General features: G+C 43.9%; 1 protein-coding gene across 2 annotated transcripts in view; it reads right to left on the bottom strand.

Moving 5' to 3' along the window:
• Nucleotides 1–737: 737 nt before the first annotated feature.
• LOC117753829 (solute carrier organic anion transporter family member 5A1) overlaps nucleotides 738–26,138 on the bottom strand; it is a 36,538-nt gene continuing 11,137 nt past the window's right edge. For both annotated transcript variants that reach the window (XM_034572249.1, XM_034572250.1), the window contains exons 3-10: nucleotides 17,538–17,670; nucleotides 17,234–17,451; nucleotides 11,389–11,553; nucleotides 7,774–7,972; nucleotides 4,205–4,364; nucleotides 3,494–3,735; nucleotides 3,322–3,386; nucleotides 738–1,960 (exon numbers count right to left, since the gene is read on the bottom strand). In XM_034572249.1, the coding sequence (XP_034428140.1) occupies nucleotides 1,503–1,960; nucleotides 3,322–3,386; nucleotides 3,494–3,735; nucleotides 4,205–4,364; nucleotides 7,774–7,972; nucleotides 11,389–11,553; nucleotides 17,234–17,451; nucleotides 17,538–17,670 (1,640 nt within the window). In that variant the 3' untranslated portion in view covers nucleotides 738–1,502. The remainder of the gene's footprint in view (nucleotides 1,961–3,321; nucleotides 3,387–3,493; nucleotides 3,736–4,204; nucleotides 4,365–7,773; nucleotides 7,973–11,388; nucleotides 11,554–17,233; nucleotides 17,452–17,537; nucleotides 17,671–26,138) is intronic.

The raw sequence follows: 26,138 nt of genomic DNA, 5'->3' as shown, positions 1-26,138 counted from the left end.
GAAAATGGCAAAGTTAACACGCCTCTTTTCATTTCTTCAATCTTTGATTCAACAGGAGAGCAAATATATCAGATCATTACGATACGACATGAGCCCCGAGTTAAAACCTGGTCTGAGCCAAACACTGAATGTTTGTGTGGAGCTAAAGTTTATAATTGGATTTAATCACACGGTCTGCAGAGGGAATCAAAGATGGCGGCTCATCTTAAGCTCGGGTACATCTTTGGGAAACTAAAGATCTAAACTCAGTGCAGTGATTAAGTTTAAATAATCCCACGATTTCATTGAGTCCAGCAGGTCTGAGCAACAGAGACATTCACCGGCCTTCACACAATCATCTCTCTGTCCACTAGAGGGCACCAAACACCCAGGAACTGAATTACTGTTAAAAGGTGGTCTCTGTTTTATTTATATCATTTATTCTATTTTAAAGCCTTTAGAATGGACGCACGTTAACAGATTCGTTAAGAGAGCAGATTTTTCTTTTCTCCTTTCCAGTTTTCAGGTTTGTTCACATCTGTAGGACAAACAGTAGCTTCAGCACACGCTCAGAGATCAGATACCGTTCCTGCTGCTTTCTCCTGCTAAATATTACAGTTCACAATAATAACGTAGTATGACTGACAACATGGACGTCAGTAAACGCTGTACCGTTGGTGCTTGTCGGCTTTGAGCTACATGGTTCCCTTGCCAAGGAGAGAAACTGCGACGGCGACTCACGAAAAAACGCTGAGAGAAACGAAGCACGGCGCTGCAGCTCCACTGAGACGACAGTGACTGGCCTCACGTGGCCAGCAGATACCCTGGGAGCTAGCTTTGTATTTGTGTAGTGTACTGGCCGAGGCAGCCGGAGAGGCACTGTTACAAAAAAAGAAAAAAACACATTTGTCAATTCTGGAGATGCAGACGACGCGTGTGTTCACCGGACAAACCAGGAATGGCTCAAATACAAGAGAGGGAGGGTCTGATATGTTCCCAGTTCAGACAGTGAGGAGATGATGAGGTGATGAAGTGAAGTAAGAAGAAGAAGAAGAAGAAGAAGAAGAAGAAGAAGAAGAAGAAGAAAGAGGTACGGATACAGAGGGAGCTGTACAGTACTGAGGAGGACGAGCTGTACACAGGATGTTGCATAGTACAGGTTTGTCTGTTGTGCTTTAGACGCCGTGTTGGTCATGTGACTGAGGTTTGAATGCCCCGCCCTTTCACAGTAGCACCATGTGATGTCTTTGCGTCCTCCGTCCGTCCTTGAAGTGGACGTGTGACCGTCTGATGATCTGCTCAGAGGGAACCTGTCAGTTTCCTGTTATCATACACGGCGATGAGCAGCCCTTTACGTGTGGTGGGCGGGTCTGCGTCTCTGCCTGTCGGTCCTGCAGCAGCGCTGGAGCGCCGCCCTTGTGTCTGATTGGTGTAGAGCAGACAGGGAGGGGATGCAGAGACACTAAACAGGAAGGCACATGTCATTATGAACCCCCCCCCCCGCAGGGAGGCTTGGCATGCTCTCAGACACGGGCGGAGCCTTTGTGGTGGTGTGGCAAGATGATGGGCGGGGTTATTGCTTTGAGGGCATTGCCGGGGCAACTGAGGCTGCTGTGGCCACGGTTGAGCAGCAGGGCGGTCGGAGGGTCGGGCCGAGGCGGGATGAACACGGGGCAGGAGCGGGTGCGGGCGTGGCTCTTCTGGCCGCCGGCGTGGCAGATGAGGTCGCTGACGGTGCCCAGCGGAGGCAGGTGCTGGCGCCAGCGCTCGGCCAGGTCCTCCTTGTGCTTGATCGAGTACCAGGTGAGGAAGATGAAGATGAAGCCGACGAACTTGAGGCTGGCGGCCAGGCCAAAGTAGACGAAGCGGAAGGAGGTGACGTCGTACTCCCAGCAGGAGCCGTGCACGCCGCAGTCCTGCTGCCACAGCATGCAGGTGGTGTCGATCACAGCGCCGAAGTAGATGGGCGTGGGGATGTAGGCTGAGGAGAGACAGAGAAGTTTGAATAAGAAAACGTCTGGTCTTTGATTGTTGTTTATCTAGTCATTCATTTTTAATAAAGATAAATACATAAATCCCCACATTCAAAACGTCTGTATACATTTTTTTAAATGCTTGATTTTTGAGTGTGTTGATGAACAATGTTGCCAGACAATGCATAAGATAGAATATTGTGTTAAACCTTTGTAAAGGTTTTGCTTAAAAAGTTCAGAATTATAATCAGTTTGACGTCCCCAGTGCATATTGAATTATTTCCTATTGCTACAAAACAGAAAAGTACTTTTACATTAGCTTTAGAACACTGTGCAACATTCTCTATATAGTTTATATTGTGTTTTGTTAAAGCCGAGACACAGAACATGAATGTAGATTGAAAATACTGCAGCATCACCACTAGGTGGCACCATTTACCTTAATAAAGATCATAGACGGGTCTGATTCTCTTGTGACTAAATATTAAAAAGACATTTTCAAATATTTGATCCAATACAAAAATACTATTAATTACAGCCTCAAAATTAAATGATTTTAGATTTAATCAGCATCTTTTCATCAAAATGAACAAAAAACAGAAAACAACGTTATTCGTTCATTTGTTATTACAGTGCTGATGTTCATTGCATCCGCTGCTGTAGGTTTATATAATGAGTCAATAATAGCAGATTCAGACAAATTGTTAACTATATAATAACATAAACACAAACTCCCTCCAGACACACACACACACACACACACACACACACACACACACACACACACACACACACACACACACACACACACACACACACACACACACACACACACACACACACACACACACACACACACACACACACACACACGTCCAAAGTGATGTGGCAGCTCTACAGTCCCAGTCCCACCAAGCAGATGAGAGACATGTCAGGACAGAGCTTTTTAACCCTCGAGCACTTTTCGGCAGCATCAACACTAAAGTTCACCGAGGACGACGACAACGCTGCATTCCTGCTCTCTGTGAAACTGTCGATGTTTCCAAGGACGAGTGAGGGAACGAACGCAGGAAGTCAAACTGAACTACACTTACAAACAACCTGGAGAAACTTTGAGAAAAGAAGAGAAACTGCAACTTTGGGCCAAATCCTTGAGCTGCTCCAGTGGCTATTTAATATACAAATGCAGATTCATTACGTTCACTGAATTATACCCTGTGGGATTTCTGAATAAGTACTAATCTTTAACATCTAATCTTTAGGAACAAAGCTGACTCAACAAAACAAAGGATTTCAAGGGGTTTTATTCTGATTGATAAGATTGCAACAAACTGCGGGTGGTTCTTAATATGAGTGTAAAGGAACTTACCAAGAGTTCGGAGCAGGACAAACTGCATCCCAAGAGCAAAAGGCCTCTCCTGCTCATCAACAGACCTGAGAAAAGACAAAGGTGATGACACACATTCACCAAATTATAAATATGGCAGAGAAAAGGGATAATTAAAAACTTCAGCAGTCAATGGGGTCAGGTGGTCCCTTACCTGAGTGTGACGATGATGGCGGAGGGCTGGGCACAGGCGGTGATGAGCGTGACGATGAAGAGGAAGATGAGGAAAGGGATGAGCGTGTTGCAGGTGCGGTCGCACTTCCCCGACACGGCGTAGCCATTCTCGTTCAGGTACGTTTTGACGATGACCAGCTGCAGCTGGTTGACCTGCCCGCCGGAGGACGGCGTGATGACCTGCCGGCTCTGCACGCAGCCGCAGTCCGTGTAGTTTCTGATCTGTAGTCACAAACAACACGAGTCAATCTCCACTCACACTACGTCCCTTAAAAAGACTACGATTATTGTAGTGTAACGCAAACAAACACACAGACACACAAACAGACTGGGTGGCACCGGCCCTGTGTCGCAGTCAGTGATCCGGACGAAGAATCTAGATATTTACTTTCCTCGTGTTGTAATAACTTCCTGTCTGACATTGTTGTGGAGTCGGACACTTCCTGTACTTTCAGAGCTCCGGGAGGAGAACGTACAACAACGGCTCTTTGTGTCTCCAAAATGATTTGTGTGCAAATTCTCCAAAACCATTTTCAACAGTCATTTCTTTTTCTATTGCATCTGATCCATGAATTGATTTGGTCCAATTATTTATTTGACAGGAAAACAAAAAGGAGCGTGAGTGGAGCGAGAAGGTGAATGAGTGTTTCTGTGTGTGTGTGTGTGTGTGTGCGTGCGTGCGTGAACTCACCCCGGTGGTTTCATTGCCCACGGTGCTGCATCCAGCCAGACAGGGGTTGAAGTAGGTGATGCCGTCGGAGCCGCAGACAGGAGCGTACTCGTGGATCCTGCAGCCACAGTTCACGTTGCAGCTTCCCGTCAGGTTCCTGTGGGTCATCGTCAGGGTCGGCCTGAACAGACGGAGACAGTGTTGAGAACGAGGAGGATCAGTCATACGCAGAACGGACAATAATTCGGCTGATACTTCTGCACCATTGTGACATAACAATGCCCCACATTTGCATAATGCACGGCATCTAGTCCAACAAAGCCAGGTGAAGCGAGAGCGGAGGCCGAAAGCAGCTGACCAATCACAACAGAGATGCTTTCCTGGGAGGGGGGGAGGCTTTAAAGAGCCAGGAGCTAAAACCAAGTGTTTCAGACAGAGGCTGAAAAGAGGAGCTGCAGCAATGGACAGTGAGAAGAAAGTGATGCTTTCTGAACATTAGCGCATTTAAACCTTTTCAAGTAATAAACCAAATGAAAATGATGAACCTGAATTTGAGCATCATGTCTCCTTTAAACATGATTTTGTCACTTACATGTCGTTTTCTATTCAAAGAATCTACACCACAGACCATTTATCTCATTTGTTTGTATTTTTTTCGTATTTCAGCTGAGACACTACATGCTTCTTTATAACTAAATCTATTAGTTAACATTGAAATGAACAGACAAGGTTGTTGTTCTTTTTTAATTTACACTGTGGAGATGTATTTTCACAAAGCTGCTTTGTCAGCGATTGCCAGAGGCAGGACATTTTCTGTAGGAGCGTTTATTAATTTTATAAACATTAATTTATACGATGTACATCTCCCCCCCCCGCCCCCAAGCGTGGCCATGCTGTGGTGGCAGCACACCATTTAGTTCCAGTAACACTGAATCCACGTCTGTGGTGTCACATTTTACACTAAACTTCCCATAAAACCCAAAACTACCTGCTGCAAAGAGCGTAATACTTGAAGTGTCCCCACTTCACTTCCCTGCACAGCATCACTCCATAAAGTTTTGTTACAGCAGGAAAAAAGACCAGGTTAGTCGTTAAGAAATAGGAAAATGTATATAAAGTGATACTGCACATTAATCTGCTGCACATAATCCTTTGAACTAGTTTTAATCTGGCCCCCCCACTAGTTTGTGATGTGTGATGATAGAAGGATGAGGGGTTGAGGAAGTGACACCTCCAGTGGCTCGACAGCCAGTGTGGGAACAGTCACTCTAAGCAAAACAGCCCATTAGCTTTCGTCTGAACCAGGAGCAGTGAAGCGAGTCCTGGGTTTTCTCTGGGAAGCTTCGCCCCGACAACACAACAGCCTGGGCTGACGCTGACGCGCTGACGCTCTCTCACTCACACACACACACACACACACACACACACACACACACACACACACACACACACACACACACACACACACACACACACACACACACACACACACACAGTGATGGGATCTTTATCTTAGAAAGCTTCTAATTTAATAATGTGTCTGAGGTGATTATTTGTGAGTAGTAACCACGGCCAAAACTGAAAAACACATCCTGCTAAAATCACTGGACCATCATTTTTCACAAGACCATAAAGTGAAACTCTGCCTTGTTTTTATATTGGTCGTCAGGGGGGAAGCACATTTGGGCTTGTCCTGACATAACAGTGTCACATGCCAGTCGCTCCGTGTGTGTGAGCCTGTGTGTGTGTGATCATCAGCCTTGCTGGAGTTGTGGGCTCACTGCACTGATTGCACATGTCCTTTTCCAGGCTAAACCCCGGCCCTTGCTGAACCCTCCAGATGTCGTCGGAGTGCACAGACTGCGCTGGATAAAAAAACCAAAATGCGGAGCCAAGGGAGCGAGCGGCTTAATGCGGTTTAGCACTGAACACAATGAACAAGGACAGTATCGGCTAAAAAGAAAAATCTATGTTGAAGGTTTTTTCAAGAACAAAGATTATAGTTTCCAAACGGACCAAACAGCTACATACCGGCTAAACTTTGTTTTAGCAGCTATTCAAGCATATTTCATAACTTGGTATGATCATGGCGCTGAAAGGGTTGAGGACGCTTTTGTCCGCGGCCTGTCAGCGGGGGAGAGCCACGTCTAGACTGGACTGTGAGTACAGATGAGTGACACAAAGGGTGGGCTTGGGCTAAACATTCCTCATGTGGGTGTTACCAGCCACTAGTGACCAGTGCGGTTGATAATGAGGAGCCCCACGGGCTCACACGGTCTCGTTGACCCCTCCATAAACAGCGGCTAAAACAAAGAATACAGTTATCAGGGGGTCAGCTACGGGACTTAAAAGGCCACGCTGGCTATTTGGCAAATAATCGCTTTGATTAGCTTTGTTATGTGAAGAGTAAATTTCCCAGAGGTTCAGCAGTTTCACCCTCAGGTGTTTCGTCAGATCCCGAGATGATGTGGACGGTTTACTCATAAAGTAAAAATGTCCATCATCAAGTATTTCAACACCACCAAGGAGGAGATTGAAGGGATTTCTATTAAATTTGGTGGAAGGATGGAACATGGGCCAAGAATCAACCCATAACGTTTTGGGGCAGATCCTGACAAAAGGGGCGGATACAGGAATTTATTTTAATCACATTGCAAAAAGGGCGTTTTTTAACATTTTCAACATTTCACAGGGAATTTATGGATTTTGATGAAAAAAATCTAGTGTATCTATGGGACTGGTATCTATGAGTGTGTGGAATTTGGTGCAGATTGACTGAATCTAAGACTGTTAAGACTTTCTCTACTGAGTGTCATTCTAGTTATATGCCCTACTCACGACTTATCGCCGTCATTGGTAATGATGAGAGCACAGTAAGATATGAGAGCATAATATTACAGTCAATGTGTTTGTTATCACATTGCAGTGTCTCATGCTTCACCCGGGGTCACTCCACACCTGCTGCATCCACGTGTCCGTCTGTGGGGACTGCGTGTGCCAACAGACGTCCGCTGCACATTTCTGTCCGCAGGGCTCACACATCGGACGTCTGATAGCTGCTGATGTGGTGTCGAGCAGCGGCTTCAGAAATAGAGGTGGCAGCGTGATTCACCGGAGCCACAGGAGCAGATGCCAGCGTTGCTAATTAATCACTCGCACTCCCAAACACAACGCCACAACACATGAGGATGATGGGAGTGCTGACAGTCTCCCAGACCCATCTCCTCTGTGTGTGGGGGTGTTTCAGACAACTTCCAATGCAGTAGAAGGTCTTTTTTTAAATAAAACAAAACAAAACAAATGTATAACTGTACCTCCAAGTACAGTCTTGGAATATAGTCTTGGAAAATGACAAAGACAGACATTTGTGTTTGCTCACACAGGATCTTGAGTTCAGTCCGTGATAAGATGATATGATCAAAACGGAAGCTAGAATGTAACTTAGTAGAGCAAATACCTCCCCCAAGGCTTAACAGTCTCTTTAAATTCAATCGAACTGCACCTAATTTACACAGGCAAACATATATGTTCTCTCAATGTTCCTGAGTTTTCATCTATGATCACATCTCTATTGGCACAAGTGTCCTCACCCAGTGGTGTACGGTATGTTGATGCCTCCCAGGTTGATGCTCTCGCAGCCCACTATGAAGAGCGTGGAGAAGCAGAGCAGGGACACCCCGCTGCAGATCATGGCCAGCTTGGCCGACTCTCTGGCTCCGAGCTTCAGCTTCTTGATGATGTAGCCCCCCAGCACGATGCCCACGCCGGCGCTGGGTACAATGATCAGACCTGTGACAGGGATCAGAGAGAACAGGAGGGGGTGAGATGGAGGAAACACTTCAGACAAAATAGAACTGACTCCTGACAGAACGTTAACACTTCATTAATTTATAACTGTAAAACATGACAGAGCAATACGCTTGTGATCTGCACCATTTAAAGTGGTGTAGTAACATGAATAATAATGAACATGTCGCGCTTTTGCATAAACGCTTGTCTTGTTGGACATGGATGCATGAAAAAGACGCATCAATCTCGATAAATAATGTTTGAAAAAAAAGAAAGACACCAGAAAATGGCTTTGCTGTCGGGGTGAGACCAGGCTATGCTGGGGGTCCACCAGTGAGTAATTTCAGGCTGTTGCAGCCCAGCACACGTGCTCTCAGTCCACTCGAGCTAGTCTAATTGACAACATGAAGAAAGGCAAAGCTAGCTGCTGGCAAGCTGGGCCGGTGGGGTGGGGGGGGTTATCGGGCAGGAGTGACGGCTCAGGGAGGCTGCACACGGCGGCCCATGAACCCAGCTACGGGCACTTACAGCTGGGAAACGAGCAAGATGAGGTCAAGTCAGTTGGGGGGGGGGGGGGGTTGTCAAAGACAGGATGAGCAGAGATGTGATCCAAGTACACAGAAATGTCATCCGGCTTCTCTCTGTGTGTGTGTGTGTGTGTGTGTGTGTAGAACATGGAGAGAGGGCAAGAGATGGAGATAGAAAAAGTGTCTCTCAGAATACGCCAAGCATCAGACAGCTGTAGCATAATATTATCCTGTAATGCATGTTTTCTCTACTAAAACCTTGTGCTTTCTGAAGGATTAAACATATACACGGCCAAACCAGATATCATATCACAGTGAGATAAGGCGCGCACACGCACACACACACACACACACACACACGCACGCACACGCACACGCACGCACGCACTGTTACGTCGTGTTAAATGCCACATGAGTGATTTACACGTTTTATCTGGATTAATAGCTATGCTGTCATTATGAAATGATTTATCTGCTAAGTGTGTGCATGTCAGAGATCCTCTAGGACAAACTTCCGTGTGGCTCACGATTATCAACTGCAGCTTTTGGACAGAAGAGACAGAATGAAACAACAGAGGAATAAGAGAAAAGTAATAAGAAAAGGGGACAGAGGCTGAGATGAGGAGCAGCCACAGCGGCAGCATGTGGGGAAACTGCAGCTGAGGGAGGCCTGTGGTACGATACAGTGATATTTCTCTAGCAGCATCTAATGAGCAGGCAGCGGTGGCAGCTCTTTAACTGAGCATCATACACACTAAACAAGGTGGTCATTTGCGAGGTTCTTATTTATTTTATTTTGACATCTTGGCGGTGTTTTTATGGTTTCTATTCCCTGTCCGTGTCAGCCAGGAATATTGCTGTTCTCACATTTATAGCTCGTAAAGCACAGAAAGAAAACAAATGCATCGCTTCATGTGCAGCTCAGAACTTTTCTCAAAAAAGACCAGACTGACTGCAAATAAGGGCTCCAGTGATTTATTGGTTGGCAAACAAAATCAGCAGATACCTATATACTGTATGTATGATATAAGTCATGTTTGCAGATGTGCGCCAATATGAAAACCTTTATTTTATAGAATAAATAATGCATAAAAGATCTTCATTTATGTTCATATTTCCTAATTGAACTTCTATATATTTGGTTGGATTGGTTTTCTTTTAGTTATTTATAATAAGGTTTATGGTTAAATTGCAAAATATTGAACCATATTTTTTTCTCCAAGGAAAACGAAGATGTCATTGAAACCATAGTGAATTAGATTAGATAGAATGGCACTAAATCCAAACTTTATTAAACCCTATTGACCTTATTTGAAAACAAACTATTATTTTGTAGAAGCCAAAGCACTGGTCTTATAAAAACTGTTCCTACGACCATCGGGGAAAAGTTGGTCGGTCCATCTGGACGCTCTGTGCTCTCATCAGCAGGAGGAACCGCTCCTCTTCCTCTCCCAGCAGCTTGGCATCATTTGGGTAACCATGGCAACCACGCCATCCATTTGCCCTTACCCTTGTATCCTGGCAACAGGCAGATGAGATGAGGCAATGGCATTGTGTATGTGGGGGTGTGTTTACGTACGTGTGGGTAGAAACAACCATATGTTAGCCAGCACACACACACACATTTATATGCTTTCAAAGCTATAATTGAGTTTTCAATCAGTCCTTTCTGTAATAATCCTGATAGCAGATTAGTTGTGTATTAGCACCACTGGCTCAGACAAGACTCAAGGATTAAGCTGGTTTCTTTGTACACCCTACATATGTGCTGCACACATTCCAGGCAGAGCAGAGAGAGACGTGTGTGTGTGTGTGTGTGTGTGTGTGTGTGTGTGTGTGTGTGTGTGTCCGGCACATGACCGCATCATGATGAATGTGTCTCCTGCAGTCAACAGAGATTTGTGTGTTACAGTCAGGGGATGTAAAGGAAGCTCATCAGTGAGTCAAAGTCTGTGAGACTCCATGACTCATATCGCTGAATCAATGTCCGCACGAGGACAGCTGAAGACAAATGTGATCTTAAATTGATACGGACTAATGGTGCGTACAGCTCCTGCTGATGTATCTTTTAGAACCCGGTCAAGGATCAGGTCCCAATGGATGACCGTTTAAAAAAAGCAATACATACATTAAAATTATATTTTTCTACAACTAATACATGTCAATACTTTACATCCTTTGAATTGATTCTCACAAGAATAATGATATATTCACTGTTTTTAATAGAAAAATAAATCTATTATTTTTCAAACGCTGTAAACAAGGGTAACACAATTTAATTTACATTTTGCTGAGAGCAGTTTTGCCTAATTGATTTGACACTTCACACATTTTCAGGGACAATTCAATTAACCCACGAGAAGGCAACTAAAAAAACCTACTTCCTCTACTAGGTTTGCTCATTTTAAATAATAATAATTGTTTACCTAAAGATGATCTAATTTTCTCGGTCCAAAACTGAACTGCTTTTACACTCGTGGATTATGCAATTGTTTTTAACATCTTTATTTTTATTAGATTATTATTATTAATAAGTCAGTTCCTGCTAGTTCCTGCTTTTGAAATGGGAGTATTGGCTACTTTTACACAGTTTATATCATTACATGCAGCTACATGGTATCATCGCGCCCCTCTGCATTGTTTTCAACCAACATTTATATTTTACTTTATTGCTCATTGCACGTGTTAAAGAATCGCTCATCATCAGTTCCCACACATCCTTGGTGGCAGCCCACAGGGGACAGAGACGCCACTGACTCACAAGACAATTAAAATATATCCGTGAAGAATTTTAATAACACACACGCGCAGCTGTGGAGGCGTGAAGCATTTCACACCCAACTCTTTACAGTCATGATGATGCGGTGACGGCAACAACGAGAGACTTACCGGTGTAGATGCTGGCGTTGGAGGCGGGGATGCCAAACTGAGACTCGATAAACTTTGGAATGAAGGTGATGAAGGCGGTGACGATGGCACACTCTGCCGTGTAGGACAGGCTGACGAACAGGAAGGTCACGTTGCTGAGGATCCTCAGTGCTGCCTTGGGGAGGTCTGGGGAGGGGTACATGACAGAGCCCCTCATTAGTATGCTGCTGTAATTAACACACAGCCAGTCTCTTAATTTGTCAATCACTCCCACACAAACTGAACTCGGTGGAATCATCTTGCCGGAAAAACGTAATTAACCTGTAACCCAAATAAAACTTGTATAGTAATTACATAGTGAGGTAAAAAATAGAGTAAAGTTAACAGCATCTTTAAATGCCACTGAAACACACATAAATACACGCTCGCATTCAAACATGCACTCAGCCATGTCTCATTACATCTGGATAAATATCCTTGTTTCACACATGAATGCAGACGCAAACAAGACACAAACATGCAGCTGCTCTTCTCTGCAAAACACTTTCAGATAATTTATGAACCCAATCTAAACATTAACAGCGCATTTTTAATTACTCATCTGTGATTATTGTGGCCTGAAATCCTGTCAAGCCATTTGCTCCATAGCTGTACGATGCAAGTACATATGTGGATCATGTGGTTTTTGTGCCGCAGGCGCAAAACAAACCATCTCTGCAAATCTAGCCTGAATGCCATCACCCTTGTTTCATCACAACAAGGGCAAACATGCCCTTTACATGTACTTGAGGATGGTGTCCATACGAGTCGGTCGCCATGATGCAGAATGCCCTCTGCTCCTGTCACTCAAAAGTTACGTTGTCGAACTTCGAGTACATTACTGTTACTGGGCAGATTGAAACAACTTCTTCGGTACAGGCTGGAAGAGCAATTGATCGCAGAGATACCGCTCAGATGTCACTTCCTCTCGATCGGACGAAAAGCAGTGCAGAATTATTTTCCTTAACAGGAGCTAATCGGTATCAGTATCTCGGGCAGATGTTTGCTGTCATAGCAACATAGCTCTCATTGTCCTCCTGAAACATGACATCACCCTTGATCCATAAACTCTGTAACATGTCAACAAAAGGATATGGCCAATAAATAAATAAATAAAATTATGCTGAAAGTGGCGCAAATTAAAAGTTTTTAATCCGAGAGTTGCGGTAGAAATTTACAGCAAATTAATATGGTTTCAATAGCAGCTGCTCACGCCTCCCATTTGCCATAGTTTCTAACATACAGATATCTGTAACGTCATTTCGCCAGGTCAAAGCTGTAATTCAAGATATGTGTAATTACATTTTGACTCGGTAGAACAAAATTAAAGATATTTCCAATTTATCTCTAATCTAAATTTATTTCAAGTTATCAATAACTGGACAATAGATATGTCCAATTAAATGATGACAATTCCAGTTTGAAATATCTATATTAATATTAAGATATCTTTCAAACTTATAGTTCAAACTTAATTAAAGATATCTAAAAAGGACAACGTCGATATCTTGAACTGATGTGAATTATAGATATCATAAAATCTCATGAAAAATGCCTTTTGCAATTTGACCTTGTGTCCATGGACGAACCCGAGGACTTGTATGCAATCAAAGTGGTACGGCAAACATGTAAAAAATGCACGTCTGCATGTTTTATATCAGAATGCCAAACCTCTATCAACACCCGTCCTTTCTGTAAACTATCACCTCATGGGGCTCTGAGGCATGTGCACCAGACTTTTGAAGACTTGTTTTCTGTATATTTTGTGCCTCGCATGAGAAAAGTTCTCCCTTTGACGTCCTTGCCAGAAATACAAGGTTGCAGAAAACACTGTTCTCCGGTCACTGGTGCATACAATCTCCTGCATCTCAACAAGGCTGAGGTATAGGATTTCAGGAACAGTGTGACAGAATGGGGATCTCTGCAGTCCACAGGGACCTCAGCTTCAAGCCGCCGCTTTACATGAGGAGGAGGGAGCTCATGTAGTTTGGCCCTGATTACTATGGGATGTCCTGAGGAAGATCCAGGACATGCTGCAGGGACGTCATCTCCAAACTAGCCCTGAGCTGGAGTCAGCTGCAGGTGTAGTAGATGTTTGGTGTGTTCCGTTTCCCTGTTTACATCCAGGACCATAACACCGATGCCCAAAAAAGGTATTGGACTGAAAAATCTAATTATTCATATAATACTAACAAAAAACACGGCTTAAATGATTCATAATTTCAGACGAAAGAACCCAGAAGCCAGGAGAGGTCCCTTGATCAAAAAATATTATATTATAATTATTACTTAAAGAAGCAAGGTCACTTGTGTACCCGCGCAGCTGCTTTATTCAAATTAATCTCAACTATGGCGTCAGAGAAACTTTGTGTTGACTACCCTTGACCTCGACTGTCTGTGGGATGAAAGATGGAGGACGGCAACAAAAAGAAGCGTTTTACAGACTTTCTCAGGAAAATATTAGTCAAATACATTTCATCGTGAAAGTCTCACTCTTTTGTTCCTTATCTGCAGCCCATTCTCTCTCTCGCTGTTAATCTGTGTGGTCTTTCATCGGCTCCACACACACACAATACAACATTCAACGTTTGGCCTCGACCATTTATCGGAGCACAAAGTTGGTATCTCTCGAAAAATTGTCCATTTATCGTGTTTGAGTGAGTGAGCGTGAGGGCAGATATTATTACAGTCATAAGGGCATCATGGGAGCTTTGTTTGGCCACAAAGCCGAGAAAGAACAAAAGAAAAAGCAGGAAGTGGATCATTATCGCCTTTTATTGGGGAGGTTATTATAAAGCTGGCCGGTCCAACTGACTGGCACGCTGCCTTGACTCGGGGATAGTCGTCCCAGCGCTAATTCAGCTAATCTTGTTGTAGGTGGGGAATTGTTAGCATCTGTCAGTGTTATCCCAGATCAAAAAGGTAGGGACAGAATAGCGATGCTAATTATTTCATTCCTGGGGACTTGGGCTGTAATCTTGTCGGGGGGGGGGGGGACAGATGGCGAGGTCCTGTCGACGTCGACAGCAGCTGCTCTCTATCAGACAGACCACTGGCTCGCAGTAGTTGCCACACTTGCCATTTTATTAGCGAGAATTTATTTTATGACTGGGTTGAGTTGTTTCAACCATCTGCTCTCTTTTAGTGGAGACGGGTCATAATACACATCATACGAGTGCTGTTACGACCCACGATGCTGGAACAGTGTACGCTAAGAGTTTTTATAGACTTAACTCTACTAGTGCTGAAGTATTTTGATCAGTTCATTCTGTGTGTGTCACTGCAGGGAACAAACTGGAATCACTTTTAGGGATTGTAACCTATTGATTGTTATGATAGATGACAGATTGATTTCTGACAATGACTGAGATTGATCAAGAAACTGTATTAAATGGATTGGTCACATCATGACTGATCGTCAATCTGCCATGTTTGGTATCAGCATTGATCCTGATCTACCGCAGCAGATCGGTGCATCCCAGAGCCCATCGGCTATCGTCTGGTGATGAATGAGCCTCTGGGGGCAACAACCAATATTTGGGGATTCCCATCTTCCAATTGTTTACAGTCAGACTAGCAACGTGAAACCGGAGAATGGACTTGGAGTTGAGAGACCACATCCACAACAATAATTTCTCTGGGTGTTTTAGGTCCAGATGTCATTTAGGCTCATCCCTTATTAACAGCTATCTACATATGTTACATACATATTTAAAAAACTGATAGCTGATGCATTTCGATCAATTTGTCCCTCCTCTTTGATCTCCACTCAGCACAGCAATCAGCGATTATAAATAAATATGATTGTGATAAACAGTATGTGGCTGCAGTTATTAATCTATACCAGCTTAAATTCAATGAAATACAAAGTTCAAGAAACGCTACTCTTTGCTTTCACGTAGCTGTTGACCAAGGTCTGGGACATTCCATAATCAGTGCATCCCTCTGATGTGTAGGCAATTTTTTTCAGTGTTTGCTTGCATTCTGAAGGTCAAAAAAAACAACATGCTTGCTGAAAACAGCCACTTTCTGTGCAGCGTATCTTTCACCAAAAGTGCTGAATTAGTGCTGTAAACACACAAACCTCAATAGAAGGACATGCACAGCACTAACACACATTACAGATCCAAACGCTGAAGTGCCTGCGTCCGCAGAATTGGCCGTAGTTTGCACAATAGCCTAAAACATCCTGTTGGGACGAGTCGAACAGCAGGAGAGATAGCAGAGACTGAAGAGGCTTTAATGCATTCATAGTTTATCTGTTTTCCTCTCTATGAGACTAAATCCTGTCTGCATTGCTGTGGGATACACACACACAAACATAAATTTATGATTATGCACTCATTTAAATACATGTCGGAATTCATGATAGTTATTTCTCCCTGTGATGAAGAGTGCGAGCGCAAACACGCATGCCACTGTTTTCGCTCTGCTGCTCGGTCTGTCTGCTCCGGTGCGTGGAAACGTGACTGAACTCCCCCGAGAGCTCATTTAAGAGAGCGAGAGAGATAGCTGTCTGCCGGAGAGAGAGAAAAAACGAGACGAGAGATAACTGGGAAACACTGGGGCAGGCTCATGGGCTCATCCAGCGGGCTCTCCCACAGAAAACTAGGAGATTCCTGGCGTATCTGGCTCAGAGATGACATTAAAGAATGTATCGATGCACAGAGGAGCATAAGTACAAGCAGTTACTTTATCAAACACCATCTCCAACTTTCAGGATTTTTTTCTATATTTTCTCTAGCTGAAGGAGGAATGAGCACAGTGTCACGGTGCAATTTATATCGATATCTAAGGATGACACTTCTCCACTTCCCACCTTTGAACAAACATGAAGCTAAAGTACTGCAGGAAATGGAGCCACAATCTTGCACTTCTTATGTTATTTGGAACCAGAGTGTGCACAGTAGTGATGACATGTGGTAGCACAGAATCAAGGTCCCACAAAAACACATGTCAATCAATCTCAAGTCTAATTTCAACTGTCAATCGTGAAGTTTCAATTTGATTTTAAAGCATCAAATAACTAACAGTCTATGGTCCAGACTTATATGACATTCATAGTGCAGCCTCAAAAGAAATCCAATAAAAGGTATTACTGTAATATAATCATATTTAGTATATGAGATCTTGAGTTATGGCCAACGACATGTGAGGTTACGGTAATCTTGACCTTTGACGACCAGATTCTAACGCATCCATCCTTGAGCCCAAGTGGACAAGTGCCAGATGCAGTGAAATACCTTCCAGGGATTTCTGATATATTTCATTCACAAGAATGGGATGGAGCAGAGGTCACAGTGACCTTGACATGTAACCACTAAAATCTAATCACTTCATCCTCCACCTTTTTACCAAACAGGAAGACATGCCCTCCCTCCTGCGTTCTGTAGATATCGTCTTCACAGGAATGAGACAGATGGACGACTGAAAAACAGAATTCCTCTGGGCATTGCTATCAAAGTGTGGGGGCATGAAAACATTCTGTCCTTTACTTAGAGGCAAGGTTGCGAAGCCAAAACACCAAGTATCCGTTCATTCAGTCAGGTAAATAGAAGCCACTTGGCAGTAAACCTGTCCATGTTTACAGTGAATTACTTGCTTCATTAGGCAACTGTGTGGACAACCGCTTCCATCATCAATCAATAACACCTTTACAGCAGATCTCGATGGAGCTTCCACATTTAGATAAAGTGACTAATCCCAGCCATTGATTGGATTATGGGCCATTTGTACATCAATATTTCTCAGTTCCTTATGTAAGGAACTTGTAAACACCCAGGGGTCCACATGTGGAGGTGAAAGGCTGATTTAATCTCTTCCTCACCTTTGATGTCCTTCCCAAAGCCCATGGAGGAGGTGACTTTCTGGCCTTTGCTGCTGGACTTCTCCTTCATCACGTCATCGTCGCTGGACACGTCACCGGGCGAGCCGATCTTTTTCTTCTTCCTCTTTTTGTGGCGAGGAGGCAGCTTTTTGGGGAAGGCAAACATGGGGAAGATGACCAGCAGCATGGCAACGGAACACAGGAGAAAGCCACTCCACCTGAAAGGAAGTAGCAGTAAATAGGTTGTGAGGCAAATAGAGACATGAGTAAACACGCAGTCATACAGATGCATGTGCATAATTACCAGTTGCCAACAAAGCGAGGGTCACTCTGGTCGATGTTCACGACAGTTTTGGGGTCGACGTAGAAGCCGATGAGGACGCCACCTAGCAGGTAGCCAGCTGCAGGTCCCAGGGCGCCCATCACATACATGATGGCTAAAAAATAAAAAAAAAAGAACAAAACACAATTAGGAACTTCAATCAATAACCTGCATGTTTTTCCACTTTCCTCATTAATGCTCTTAAAGACCCACGGTTGAAATCAGACATGCGGAAACTGTCAGAACACCTGCTCTGAGATCAGTGGGAGCCCTGAGGTCATTACCCAAAGCTTTTGAAGAATCTCTAACAACCGACCTGAAAGCTCCTGAGGTCTCACTTTGACCCGAGGGCACCCCCGCAGCTCACCCGCACCAGCCGACCACAGAGCGAGTGGGAGGCGAACCATTAACCCGCGGGGTCTCTCAGATCGCCACCGGGGAGAGCCAATCACACTCCGTCACTTTGCCACAGGAAGGGAAAAACTCATTAAAGTTAGATAACCTCAGTTGGACGAGTGGAAAAACCTCCTGCGGACATCCAGCGGAGACGTGAGTCAAAGCCATTTACTGGCTGTAATCAGGGGGCAAACTTTCTATAATTACACCTGGAACATCGCCGCGAGTCGTGAAGGGTGCGGGTGCATGCGTGACCGTGGAGAGGGATTGGCTCTTTATGGTGCGTGTGTACGTGTGTGTGTGTGGGCCTACGCATCGAGAGGTTTCTATGAATGAAAATTCTCACAAGTAGAGTTTGCAGATCTTCTCTGTTTTACTGGGAAACAAAGCTACGAACTACATGCTCCAGTCTCTCTCTCACAAACACATGCACACACAAAACAAAATGTCCTTGCCCTTCTACGTGTCCATTTTAAATGCCACATTGTCGGATGCTGGCAGCAGTGTGTGCACACGTGTTTGTAACGGCCTGTGTCTGTCAGCAGGGATGCCAGGTGTGTCCAAAGTAGACAAACACTCAAAATGTCTAATCTCTCTCTTAAATCCAGAGAATTTTTCTCTGCCAGATTACATAACTAACACACATGGACAAGCTAGTTGTTTCCCAGAATGGAAGCTCCAAAGCCGTTTCCTCTCAGTCTGTTTCACCAAATGGTTCAGCTGCCACGGCAACATTTGCATTCTACACAGTTACATCCCAAGTGGCTTGGGTCTTTTGCTCCACTCATATTTTCATCCCAGCACTTCCCGACACAGAGCACAAATATGCACACAGTCAGATTCCAACAATATCGCAGAGTCCAAGTCCTTAATTAAATCACGGCTTCCTTGAACACAACTATTGGGGAAAAAGAATAAAAGGCCCTTCAGCTAATCCTCTTATCAGCCTAATGCAGAAACACAATCACACATGAAGTCAAAATGCAACGGACAAGGCTCCAAAGTGTGTGCCTGTGCTTTAGGAGAAATGGTAGGAGACAATATATATATTTGAAAACAGTATAAGAATGTATATAATATGTGTTTGTTTGAGCCTGAGGGACTTTGGCAGTTTCATTCCCATAGATCAACATGACTCACTTCTCCAAGCACCTGAGGCAGGTTCCTTTCCCTCTTTCACTTCTTCTTTGTCTCCTTGTCCCGCATATCATATTTCATCTTTTTAACTCCTTTCATTTGACTCATTTCTCATATCCTGCTGGTTGGGGGGTCAATTCACTGCAGCAGGCAAACCGTTTTACACAATGTAACAGGATATTACCACCCAGAGACAATAAACAATTAATTCTGGTTGGCAGGGATTGAAAAAAGTCCTTATCTCCATCTTTAAATTAAAACCATCTTTAACAAACCTAATCTAGTGAATAATACCTTTGTGGTACAATTTTCCCTCGTCTATAAAGCACAGAACATAGTCTGCAATATAATGATGCTGACTAGACCCTTGATGACAGAGATTAAATATGAGTTTCAACATTTGCTATAAATTGCTTCACAGATCCCATGGATTTCAGTTTCAAATCTCCTGCCTCCTGATTGAGCCTCGGAGAGTTTGACTCTTGAAATCCCTGTTGCGAATGTTAATATGGACAAAGATTATCCTGTTTTCAGCTGGTTGATGAAGAAAACATGAATGGACTCGAGCAAAGTGAGTAAAATAAATTGTGCAAGTCGCCAGGATTTCATGCCTGAAGGAATCCTTCTCATCCTCTCGCCCTGCTGTGTGCTGGCCCTTCCTGTGCCCGAAATCTAACCCCCTATCATTCAAACACTCTCTGGCTTGAGCCAGATCGATGCAACCAGCCATTCAGTCATCGTGCGAAAGCTTGATCACAGCAAGTATGGTCATTTTTTTGCCCTCCAATCTCCATCCTCACCTCCCTCGGGCACCCGGGGAGGGACAACAATGTTTTATCCCTCTCAGGTGATTATGTCAGCATCTCTCTTGCCACTCCATCCATCACGTTAACAGCGTTCGGCCCGACTGGAGGACGAAGGGGTCATAAACCGAGTCTGACTTGTTGCCCTTACCCTGTCCGCTTGGCACCAAGCCGAGGTGGTTCAGGATGGGACAGGATGAAGGGGATTGGTGAGAAGCGGCCGGGCTGAAGGGCGGCCAGGGCCGAGCCATGGGATTGAGCAACATGCTGGCACAGCAGTAATGCTCCATCACACACAAACACACATGCTGCGGTGGCAGACGTCAGTGAATGCCAATGAAGAACATGGAGCGCCACCAGCTCACTTTACTCAATTACGCAATAGACCTTCACCACCAGCACGTGAAGGACAATATGTTACAGGCTTCATATTATTTTCTACACGTGCAGAGGTAATGGAATAGGAGCTCTCCATAGCGGTTATTGGCTTTTCATGCTTATGTTATATGAAGTCAGCACTTAAACATTGAGTGTGGTCCTTCAGCCTCACGTTCAATATGTTGTGGTCATTTTGTGCTGACTTTGCTCAACACATTAGCACGCATGAAAAGACGCAAACTGGGGGACGAAGTCACAAAGCGTGTGATTTAACATGTTACAAACAGGATCCAATATCAGCAACGTGATATTAACGAGGTGTGAGAAAATGTTTATAGTGCAAAAAAGACGACGAGAACTGAGAAGAACTCATCAAAACGCGACATTGCATCAGTTACAACTCGTTGGCTTTTGCGTCAGCAGCTCTCAGCATCACAAATGCACACATGAGCACCCACATGAATGCCATGGAAACGTGACAGAGGTGGTGCAAGGGCATCAAGGCAATGAGTGAAGGAGGGATAGGGTTAGACATTTTATCGTGCTTCATTGACCCCAATTTAATGTTTCAGCTACAGCGTTTATGATGGATGGACGCAGCCATGTCAGGCAGCAGCAGGAGAGATTTACTATACAATAATCTGGAAAGAGAAAGGCAATAAAAGGGGGACACTGAAAGAAATAAAAACTGATAAACTGAGATGAAAGTGGCCGGGAGAGAAAGTGGAGACAGATGACGTAGGAAGAAACAATAACATCTATGAGAGGGGGAGTGGGAGCGAGGAGGAGTGACGGAGGATAAAGAAACGGAGGTCAAGAAAGGGAGAGGGGTTTGGGACGCAGTCTGTGGTGACTGATCCTGCTGTGAGTGATAAAGCTGGCTCAGCAACATCCCGCTCATATCTAACCTTCAGGGACCAGCGCTGCTCTGTTGTCTCCACTCTGCCTCCTCCACACTGTCGCCAAGAGCTGTGCTCCTCCTGACTCTGTATTCATGAGCTGCACTGACTCATTCACAGCTTGTAGGAATGAATGAAGCAGAGAGAGGAGCTTGGCAGTAAAGAGCAGGAGGCATGAATCAGAAGTGTGGTTACAAGAAGGTAAATGCTGCTAAGAAAGTGGCTGCTGATGCTTCTGAATGGAGTTCACATCAGTGCAAAGGCAATTTCAGAGCCAATCAGCTACCGTTTGATGACCAATTAACCTCTGCAGGCAACGCCCAATATTAGAAATCGACACAACAACAACAACAAAACACGACTAGCAACACTTTTGTGGGTGTTTTTGGTCCGGTCGACATTTTGGCTGGTCTATATTAGGGCTCTTCATCACTTCTGCTTTATAGTTGACAATATTCCATGTTTTTTAATCCTACAAATTACTGTATTTATTTTGATGTAGTAAAAGAAAAAACCTCTGCACTAAATGCCAGGAATGGTTGGAATATACAGCACCCAGATGTATCCACAGCTGCCTCGACTGAACAGAATTCCAGGCATAACAATAAAATGGCCACCCCCCCTTTCCCATCCCCCAACCTCTCCTGACCTTCTGTTCTCCTCACCCCTGAGAGCAGGAGCGGGAGCAGCAGAGGATGAAGGAGGAAGGCGGAACTGGACCTGATGAGAAAGCACATTGCACCTAATCAAGCGGCTCCCCGGTGGTCAAGCTAATTACCACAGATTAATGATTTCATGTTTAATTGCGTGGACGAAATAAAAAAAAGGAGAGGACTTTCGCTGCCACGTCAAGACACTGCGGGGGTTAAAAAGTTGAGATTTACAATTCACACAATAGAACAACCGTCAGTATCAGACTGTTCTTTAGTTATATCTGCATGTATTTGCAAAATTACAGCAGCAAGAGTCAAAAATAGGCATCGGTAGGTGATAAGTAACATGCATTACTTAAGTGTAAGGATAATAACACTTACAGTAAGTGTAAGGAATAAAAATGAATATGAATGGAATAAAAACTAATACATGCAGTGTTAAAACAAGAAAAATATGTGCAGTGTGAGAATATGTCCCAAAAGCACAAGGAAACATGGTTGAAGAAAAGTTAACAGCAGCACAATGGAAGCCAAATACATCATGGCTTTAAGTTCAGTCTCTTGACGGCAACAGCACAAGGATCAGTCGCTGCTTGGATGGAGAAGCTATGAACAGAGTCATCAAGCCTTCATTGCCTCCGTGCTACGCGTCATAGCATCTCACCAGGAAAAGAGCGTTTCCGCCCTGGTGTCAGGTTGTCGATCACAGCTTGATCTAAAAAGAAAATACCCGTGACTACTGCACTCATTCAACCTGGGTAGGAATGCTGATTGTACCCTTTCACACACACGACAAAAGCCAGATGTTGGTGGGCGTTTGTGTGTTTTTTATTGTCCAGTGTGAAAGGGCCTTTAGTGTCAATGAATTATGTAGCCCTCTACCTGGCCATTAGCGAACAAAGCCCAGTCAGCCTCCAGACCAGGCTGGGAATGGATGGCAGGCAGCAACACAATGACCTTGAATTTGTAGTTATTGCATTAGACTGGAGCCGTCTCATCTCTAAAAGATGCAATCACATTGTCAGCATTACTCGAGAGCCATGTTGATTTACGATGCATTATGCGTCACACATTACCTATTCACTCCCAACCTGGGATAATAATCAATTTCCACACCAGCGGTACGTCAGAAAAAATTTAAATGAGCTGTCCTGCTTTATTTAATTACGTCCACTCTGTGGGATATGTCATCCAACACTTCAGGATTCTGATTTGCTGCACTGCACAGGCCAACTCGATGCCTGCAGCTCTTTAGGAAATGTACCTGCAGGTGACGGCTGCGCGACAGATAATCTATGTGCCTGCCGCTGTTAGAGAGAAAAAGACAGAGAGGGAAGCCGCTCCATGTATCCCTGTGTTATTCCGATCAATTCAGTCATGTGACATCCCGATTTCCACCCAGACAAGAGGAGGAACAAGGCAAGACGAGGCAGTTTTACTTATAAAGCACATTTCGTAGACGGAGGAAGATTCAAGGTTTAAAAACAATACAGACAAAAGAAAAAGAAAACAATTTAAAGCAAGCTAAATAAAACACACAAACAGAAATGCGTGTTTGCAAAGTAAAAACGTAACACTTTACAGGGGGACCGGGAGCTAAGAGGCACTTTCATGGTGGACACTGCGGTAGGGGGATGACGGCATCGTCATGGCAACTTGCTGACAGAGCAGTGTCTTCTTACATGTCCTAACCTTACAGTTGAACCCAGAGGGCATGCATGGAGTCTATGGCCTCTCACCCGCATATACAGATGCACAGAGCAAGGACAGTGACACAAACTGCATAAATGAACTGTTTGATAGAAATAGACATATGCAAAATCACGACGCATCATTTTTTGAGTCTTTGAGTTCTTAAACTGATTAAGTAGAGCCGTGACTAATTCCCCTCACAGGAGAAATAGAAAATCTCATGAATATCATCTTATAAATATGTGTCTACTGTGCATCGTTCTTGAAGCTATCGGGTTCAAGAATATGTCTCAAGTGTCTCAGAGTTCAGTACATCGCGGTGTGCTGGATACAATGTGCTGTTGGAATATAGAGGTCGATGATATTTGATCATTTAGCACGTGCACATTTTTTTTCAGAGATGTTCCTTTACAAATTGTCCCTTCCCTATGCTGATTCTGATATCTGAAGTTAGTGTATTAACCTCTACAGAGGACCAATCCAATACTAGTCTGATTTAAAAAAAATAACCTCTATATTGTTCACCTCTGAACTCCTCATGCTCTCGTGGCAGCGCCAACCTTTCAAACTGAAATCCTGAATATGGCAGTCATTGCCGTTTTACTTGTGGGACTTTCCCACAAAATATGAAATATTGCCAATAAAGCTGGCTACTACACGACCAGAAATCACATCTTCCTCGCTGCTCTAAAAAACTGTACTCGCCGGTGGCAGTACAGCACAACTGCTGATTTGAAAATTGTAGCGATATCTGGGTGGAGCTAATACACTTAAATGAGGTGGTATAAGATTAGAAAATAGATTTGCGTACTTGCCAATGTGCATTTCCAATCCTGGTATCTGTATCAGCATTTAACTTCACTGTTGGACCAGTTTGTACACTATGTGCTTTTATGTTTATTATTTTTTATTTATTTTTAATGACTTTGGTTGTTGAAAAGATCAGAATCTGATCTATTAATCTCTTTGTGCAACATTCAATAGAGGTTGAGGTCTTCAGAATTTATACATAGTGCTGGCATCCCACAGGCCGAGCAGTGGGTGGTAAAAGCCTAAGTACAGTACGATGCAAGATATGAATATTTTAATGGATTAAGTACGGTGAAAAAAGTTGATCCAGCTTTGCAGTCGGTATAGACTGGTACAGCCAAAAAGCCTTGACTCGTACTAAGTGATCAGAGACATCAAAGCCTGTCTGATTTAGAAATCAACACTCAGGCCACCCATCAGGCTCTAACAGAACGTTACCTCGGGGCATGACTGCTCTAAGCCCCTTAAGCAAAGACATGAAACCAGTCACAAGGGACATGCTTGACTTGATCGGCATCTGAGGTCTGCGTTTCCCATCCCTCCCCCACGTCCTATGTTCGTCTGTGCAGCAAACTATGACCTAGTAACCTTTTGCCTCACCCAGATGCAGGACTCACAGTGACGTGGTGCACAATAGGAGCAGGTGAAGCTACAGTTCATGTTGTATATGCTCCACTGGAGTCGACTGGCACTCTTTTTGAAAGGAAACTATCACTCCCTGTGGGATAATACAAGAAAACCTAAACTCTTCCCCTGCAGGACAGTAAATCCCCACATTTGCCAGATTGTAGGAAAAACCCAAACAGCACTCTGTAATCAATGTTTTATGCAGGCTGCTATGCTCTAAATGCAAGGGGGTTCCCCAAGCTCACTTTGCTTAATCAAATATTTAGAAAATGAGAGAAAAAAATAATGGATATTTTTAGCTGCTCCCCAGCTGCAGGGGGAAGCTACAGTACAGTACTCAGCCATCTATGTTTTTATCCTTTCATTGATGCAAGGATATGAGAAAACCAACGCAGTGTGAACATATGCAAAGTAATGATGTTGTGCTTCAACTTCATCTCTTAGCACTTAGGTCCTAACATGCAAGGCTTTGCAATAAGACAAGATCTAGTCACAACTTTTTAGTAGGTCAAAGGGTCATGGATCCTAACTGACAACAAATGAACGATTTCTGCTGATTACATTGGTGCAAAGAGCTTCTGAAATCTGGAGGGCAGAATCTTTATCTTTTATTATTTGTGTGTACTTATTGTTGTTTGTGTATATTATTGTATTCATTCCAATTTATAACATGAGGGGGCTGGGGCTCTTTTCTACTTGCTGGCAGATAAAGAATTTTGTTGTGATGTTTTCTGGCTCATATGCTGTTTTTGAGATGAGCAATGGAATAAAAATAGCGGTGATATTCCCACCACCCTATGAGACAACAACAACAGACTAAATGCACCTGTCACTGACTAATAAGGTAGTGACAGGTGGGGACGCACACGTGATAGAGCTTGTGGTAAACAGCATTAAGAGCAGATACTAGATTGTTAGTGAGTTTGCTTTCGATTTCATTGTCAAAGTTAATTTTGTTTTGACTGAATGTGGTGCATGTAGCAGTGCTAGGAGGAGGGGAAAGATTCACACCATCTATGTCACTGACTTTCTCTAAAACAGGCCACATTTAGGAAATATATATATATATATATACTGTCACTACAATTTGGAGCTTATACTACATGTTAAAAAGGGGCAATCCAGACTTTTTCTGGCAGTTAAAGCCCCTCTTGTGGAGTGTGGTGCAGAGGCCGGAAAAACAAGAAC

Source organism: Hippoglossus hippoglossus, chromosome 20, assembly GCF_009819705.1.
Source record: "Hippoglossus hippoglossus isolate fHipHip1 chromosome 20, fHipHip1.pri, whole genome shotgun sequence".
In the NCBI taxonomy this organism is placed as follows: domain Eukaryota; kingdom Metazoa; phylum Chordata; class Actinopteri; order Pleuronectiformes; family Pleuronectidae; genus Hippoglossus; species Hippoglossus hippoglossus.
Note: the sequence above shows the minus strand (reverse complement) of the source record. Positions and strands in the feature narration are given on the sequence as shown.